The sequence below is a fragment of the Natator depressus genome, chromosome 14 (genome assembly GCF_965152275.1).
Source record: "Natator depressus isolate rNatDep1 chromosome 14, rNatDep2.hap1, whole genome shotgun sequence".
Classification (NCBI taxonomy): domain Eukaryota; kingdom Metazoa; phylum Chordata; order Testudines; family Cheloniidae; genus Natator; species Natator depressus.
In genome coordinates, this window is record NC_134247.1 from 1856769 (window position 1) to 1863017 (window position 6249).

The window sequence follows — 6249 nt, forward strand, 5'->3', positions numbered from 1 at the left end:
TGTACGTTATTGTTATTATTGAGTCTGCAGCAAAAAAGAAACAAAAAAACTAGGCAGATAAATTACAAGGATTTGGACATGTGCCTGTGCATACTTATTTGTTTTCCCTAAAGTTAATTACGTATTTTAGGAAAAATGATCAGAGCAGCCACCAGCCACAGAGCACTCGCTGGGAGCCCCCGGCTGACGCTGTGTGCGAGGATCCCAGCTCTAGGTGCTCTCGGAGTTGGAGCTTCACGTTTGTGCATCTCCCGGCCGGCCCCTGCACATTCGGCGTTGCAGCCTCTGCGCGGCAGGAACGCGGGGTCTGGCGGGCGCGGCATGAGGGTCTTGGGGGCCCCTTGGGCCCTGGGGCAACCGACGGGCGGCTCGATTCTTATGCCTGGGATTATTGCCCGGGCCAAAGGCCCCTCCCCCCGGTTCCACACGAGGGGCAGGGGGAGCGAATCCCCTCCGCGGGGCAGGAAGGGGAGGGGTCGCGCCGAGACAATCACTCTCCTTTCTGCAGCAGCCTGACCCCATCCCCTTCCCCAGCTGCCAGTCTCCGCCCTCCCCTCCCCTCCCCATTGGCTCCCTGGGAATTTGGGGAGCCTCTGAGCTCGGGGTGGGGGAGGAGCCGGGCGCGCGCGCTGCATTGTGTGCCCCGCCGCGGGAGCGCGCCGGGGGGGATGCGGGTGCACGCGGCGTCGGGGGCGCGCCTCAGGGCTCCGTCCGGCGAGTCCCCTTGTGCGCGGCTGGCTGGCTCGGGGCGGCGGGGCGGGGAGCGGAGCCGGCCGGCGCCATGGAGGAGCTGAGCAGCGTGGGCGAGCAGGTCTTCGCCGCCGAGTGCATCCTGAGCAAGCGGCTCCGCAAGGTGGGCGCCCGGCCCCGGGCATCCCCGGGCATCCCCGGCCCCTGCTCCCCCCGGCTCCCGGGCATCCTCCCCGCCAGGCCCGGCGCTAACCGCTTCTCTCTCCCCCCGCAGGGCAAGCTGGAGTATCTGGTGAAGTGGCGAGGCTGGTCCTCCAAGTGAGTGCGGGGCGGTGCGGTGCGGGGCGGCTGGGGGGACGCGGGGCGGCAACTTGCTCCGGCCCCTTCCTCGCTGCTTTTGTTCGGGAGGCGCCGCGTCCCGGCCCCGGGTCCCTTTTGTTTACCACGCAGTGTCCGCCCCCCGGCCCCGGCGCACGCTGGATGCTGCGGCCCCGGCCCCCGGGCTGGCGCAGGCGGCTCCGAGCGGCCCCCGCGCCGGTGGGTCCGGGCCGGGGGAGCTGCCTGGGTGTCCATGCTTCGCCCGCTGAATGAAACCTGAGCTTCCCATTGATGCCTGTGGGGCTGCGCCGTGCCCCGAACGGGAGGGATCTGGCAGCCTGGCGGGGACCCTTTCTGTTTACTCCTCCCGCCAGCTGCTCCTGGGAGCCCAGGCTCCTCTCCGGGTTTTCGCTCCGCTTCGCCTTTCAGCCCCCCCCGCAGCGCACACATTGTTGTCCTTAATCCTTCGGCTCGTCCAGGGTTTGCCCCCTGTCAGTCAATACACTTCGCGTTTTCTAGACCGTCGCAGTTTTCTGACCCCAGGGCAAGGGAGGGGAGGCTATTTCCCCCCCCAAATCCAGCACCCCCTTTCCAGAGTCACTTCTGTTTCCAGAGCATCTTCTTCAGAGCACTCTCACGAGAATGGGGTTTGCATCCTACGTAGCGTTGCCATTTCTGCAGCGTTTGCAGCGGAACCCCGACTTCCCCTGCGGGATTATTGCTTTGGGGTTAGTCAGAGATGTAGCTTTGGTTGGAGCCTGCGCGCTCTTCTCAGCTTCAGAGCGATCAGACGGGCTGTGGTGTGAGCTGCTTTTGGGCCGCTGATATTCCATCTATTAATCCAAACTTTAAAAAAATGCTTTCATGCTGCTGGTCTCTATGGTGTGTTTACTCTTCTCTTCCAGACACAACAGCTGGGAACCTGAAGAGAATATTCTTGATCCAAGGCTGCTCCTTGCCTTCCAAAAGAAGTGAGCAAACTATAAATACTTCTGGTTGTTGTTGTTGGATGAACAATGTCTGATCGATCATTCGGTCTTTGGAAGTCCTGCAAACGGCATACTGAAGAGCTCATTAGGCTAAAATATGGTGATAATCTAAACTAACAGTTCAGGTTCAGAGACGGCTACCAAGTGTTATAAATGTGGTTAATTTGGGGCCAGATCAGAGTGCATTTTACATAGACTGTGCAATGTGTCTGCCCTAGCACCCATACCCACATGTAACTTCGAAAGGAGCACTGGGAGCTGAATGCACTTGACCTCTGATCTGAAGGTCTGGGCATTGGTTGTCCTTCCCTGTCGGCTGCATGCACAGACAGAGGCAGTTTCTAGAATTACAGAAACAAACTTATTTTAAAAATCCGCTGAAAACATACTTGTCGGAGGAATGTGATACGTGTCCCCTGGCCGTGACTGGGCAGGCTGGCGGGGCTAGAGGAAAGGGGCTGTCTATAATGTTCAGTACTTGTTTCGGGAGTGCAGCTCTGCAATCGGATTGTATGATTAGCTAAGGGAACTAGAAGTCCGTGTGCACTGGGGTGCAGATAGAGCCCTCTGGCTACGTTCGTCACAGTGCTGGCAAATGTTTTGCCGTTGCACTAATATAAAAACACTGAACTTTATGATTGGCCTTAATTATGGCGGGTTTCTAAATCCACTTTGTTTTTAAAAAAACTAGGTATTATTGTGGGTGGCTCAGTGACCTGTTTAATAGGTTGCAGCAGTTAAAAAGTGAGCAAGGGACTCTGGTGTTCAGTCAGCCACCACTTTGCTCTGGAGACACTATTCTCCATCCCATAATTCCCATTCCTATATGGCATCTTGCCTCACAGTCCGAGGGCCCTTTTGCGGCCTCTTATTGTCATAGGGAATCATCTAGCAGAGGACAGCGATGCCTCTTCGCCAGCACCACCTTGCTGTGATCCTGTTTCCAGGAGGTCTCTTTCCTTCATCGTACTGGCAGCGTGGCAGGGCAGAGCTTGGCAGCTGCTGCAGTGCTGCCAGCTTGGCTGCTGTAAGAACTTCACACACAGTCTACAACAGCAGACTTTCTATTCCAGTAAGCAGCATCTGTTGCCATGGGGTAAATAGTCTACATATTGCTCTGCTGAGAGAGCTATTCTGTGACTCCCAGAGACCACAGCAGAATTCCTTCCCCCCACTGCACTTACAGAATGACCTGGGTGCTTTCCCAAACCCACAACAAACAGCCTGGGCCAGTGTGAACTCTGTAGGCTTGGAGCTCTCCAGGAGAGGTTGCTGTATGTTTGTCACAAGTATAATGCTCGGGAGTATCTGTTGCTGCTTGGATTAGAACTGAGTCGTGCAGCATTTCAAACAAAAGGTCTCTGCTGATAAGAGAGGAAATAGGCTGGCTCCTGGGTGCAGCATTGTCCTCAATTGGTGTGTTTGCAGGGAACATGAGAAAGAGGTGCAGAATCGGAAGAGGGGCAAACGACCCAGAGGCAGGCCCAGGAAACATGTGGTAAGTAACAGTGGTGATGTGTAGAGTGGTGGGGTGATGGCCGTTCTTGGGACATTCTTTGTCTGAAAGGTCCCTTACAACCTCTTGTGTCATAAAGTGGAGTGTTCAATGTTGCTGAAATGGATCCTACGTCTTGGATTTCCACTGGAGAAAGGAAGGGCACAGAGCTGCCAGGAGATGCTGTTCTGAGAGCAGAATGTACCCAGGAATGTGTCTCTGAGGTTGCATATAAGGGGCAGGGATAGGGGGAGCTTCTCTTTATCCAGACACTTTGGTAATTGCTCATCAGCAATGATGGGGAGGGAAAAGTGGGAGTCACATGGAATTTGAGGGCAATATATTAGATCTGGCCTGTGTGCAGTGGGGGCTCTTTAACCCTTTGCAGAGTAGAGGCCTGCGCACAGTCAGGGACTGGGGCATGTAATACAGTGATCCGTGGGGGTCACCAGGAACAAATTCGTATCTTGCTGAAGAACGTAGCCACACTCAGTTCTGCCAGCTATCTTAATTCAAGCTAATGTTCTCCCTGCTCCCTCTTTATTTTTGTTTTAAAGGAACCAGAGGTGCCTCCAAAAATCAAGTCAAGTAGCTCCTCATCCTCTACCTCTTCATCTTCCTCCTCCTCTGATGAAGAGGATGAGAGTGACCTGGAGGCAAAGAGAGGTCCCCGGAGCAGAGAGACTCACCCAGTGCCGCAGAAGAAAGCTCAGATTCTGGTTGCGAAGCCGGAAATAAAAGACCCTGTCAGGAAGAAGCGTGGGCGGAAACCTCTGCCTCCGGAGCAGAAGGCAGCCAGAAGGACCATGAATGTGGCCAAGGTGCTGAAAACCACCCGAAAGGAGACGGGGGGAGGTTCTAAACTAATGGGGAAATTGCAGCCCCAACACAATGCTCAGGGCTCAGGTATTGCTGTGCTTAAATCTAATGTGAAAGAGCCCCAAAGTGCACTGAGTGGGCTTGGTCCAGGGGGCTTATCTGCTGAGAACCTGCCCAATATACTGAAGGGCTCCTCTGGGAGCCCAAACCACGGGATCAGCTGGCAGAGTTCTATTGTGCATTACATGAACAGGATGTCCCAAAACCAGAGCTCTGCAGAGGCTCCGCTCCCAGGGAGGCTGGCACTCAAGTCACAGGCATCCACCAAGAGTAGCCTAGGACTGGACTTAAAAATGAGAAACCAGAAAGGACCTGGGGAGCCTGGGTTGAATGTGCCAGGATCCAAAACAGCCAAGGCACTCGGCAGTGGTGCTGGGGGGGATCAGAAATCCGGCTTCACTGCTGGGGCTCAGACCCTGCACAATGGCAGCAAGGCACCTGGGAATTCCCCTGCCCCAGGAAGCCAGCTGACGTCCCATCAGGAGCTGAACCTTCAAGCTTTAAACTTACAGAGTGTCAAAAATGGGCCGAATTCAGCAGCTGGCAGCAGCCTCCCTCGTCATGTCTGTGGGACTCTGGCCAAAAGTGCTGGTGCCGAGGCTGCGAATGTAGGGGCAGCCGCTGCCAAGGGCAGCAGGGTGGGCACAGGGCTGCATGCCCAAAATGCTGGGCTGCCGTCAGGCGTGGACACCTGCAAAAACGAGAAACCCATGCAAAGAGCAGCTGCTGGGGAAAGAGAGTTGACAAAAAGTGGAGTCCCATGTGCGCCAGAGGGGCACCCCACAACGGAGAACCGCAAGCCGGCAGCCCTGTCTGAAATGAGCACCGGCGAAGAGGAGACCAGCTCCGATTCGGATCGGGATTCTGCCTCGTTTCCTGGTATGGGCCAGAACATGTCAGTCTCCATCCAGACCAGCCAGGACTGGAAACCCACCCGCAGCCTGATTGAACACGTCTTTGTCACAGACGTGACAGCCAACCTGATTACAGTGACCGTCAAGGAGTCTCCCACCAGTGTTGGGTTCTTCAATCTTAGACATTACTGAACCAGGAGGTGCGAGGTGGGGAGATGGGTTCCCATAGCCCCTTCTGATGTCTCTTTCCCATTGTTTCACTGGGTTTTTCTTCAAGTGAATGCCAGATGGCAATGAGATTTGGGGAGGCAAAAATCAGGTGTCCCTGCCCCTATAAGCAATTGGCTATTGAACAAGACCCCGGCCTCCCCCAACAAAGGGTTCTGCCATTGCCGGTCAGCATTGTTCTTGGTGGGTCATTGTATCTCTGGAGGCCTCCTGGAGCCAATCGAGATTTTCTTCTGAAGGCTGGGAGGAGTAGGATGCAGTGAAACCTGTTAACAGCTACCAAAGGCCATTCTGTTTTTCTGACCACTCTAGCAGGTGGCACCAGAGTAAGGTTAATGCAGTGGTTCTCTGGTGGGGATTAAGACTGGCTAGCTGGCTGCTAAAAAGTGGTTAGCAAGTGACTGGTAAGCCAGGTTTCTCTGTGGTTGGATTTCTTTGCTGTACATCTTGAAATGTCAGAACACCAAGTGTGCAAGTACCTGGACAATTGGGGAGAGGGCTATGGGGTCATGCAATGTAACAGGCTAAAGCTTTTCCTTAAGAAAAAGTGAGGGTTTTTTTCCTTCTAGGCATTAGCACAAATCTGCCCACAATCTCCTGGGACAGTCAGACTCCATCCAAATCAGACAGCCAACTTCCACAGGGTTCCGCATGCTGCGGGGCGGGGGGAGTTGCCTGTAGATGTGGGGGTTTTCAGGGGACATTAGTTTAAGCCCAGCTACCCTCCTGGGCTAGGTTGCTCCCAGTGATGAGCGTGAAGTGACTGCTCGTTCTCTTGTGATGTTTTGCAAATGAA

The 6249-nt window shown here is 54.8% G+C and overlaps 1 protein-coding gene across 2 annotated transcripts; it reads left to right on the top strand.

The window, feature by feature from the left end:
- The first annotated feature begins 285 nt into the window (after positions 1-285).
- Positions 286-5941, top strand: CBX2 (chromobox 2). 2 transcript variants are annotated; one of them, XM_074970890.1, is made up of 6 exons: positions 286-317; positions 775-853; positions 965-1008; positions 1914-1979; positions 3426-3495; positions 4050-5941. In XM_074970890.1, exons 2-6 carry the CDS (start codon positions 782-784, stop codon positions 5415-5417), a joined length of 1620 nt encoding a protein of 539 aa, XP_074826991.1. In that variant the 5' UTR covers positions 286-317; positions 775-781; the 3' UTR covers positions 5418-5941. The 2 variants fall into 2 exon arrangements, with proteins under 2 accessions (XP_074826991.1, XP_074826992.1); XM_074970891.1 differs by lacking the exon at positions 286-317 and having other exon boundaries at positions 695-853.
- The last annotated feature ends 308 nt before the right edge of the window (positions 5942-6249 follow it).

Bases quoted from the DNA above. Each gene is read 5' to 3' on its own strand.
- CBX2 (XM_074970890.1), top strand. From the start codon at position 782: ATGGAGGAGCTGAGCAGCGTGGGCGAGCAGGTCTTCGCCGCCGAGTGC. The intron at 854-964 runs GTGGGCGCCCGG...CTCCCCCCGCAG, and splicing joins TGAGCAAGCGGCTCCGCAAG to GGCAAGCTGGAGTATCTGGT. The intron at 1,980-3,425 runs GTGAGCAAACTA...GTGTGTTTGCAG, and splicing joins CTCCTTGCCTTCCAAAAGAA to GGAACATGAGAAAGAGGTGC.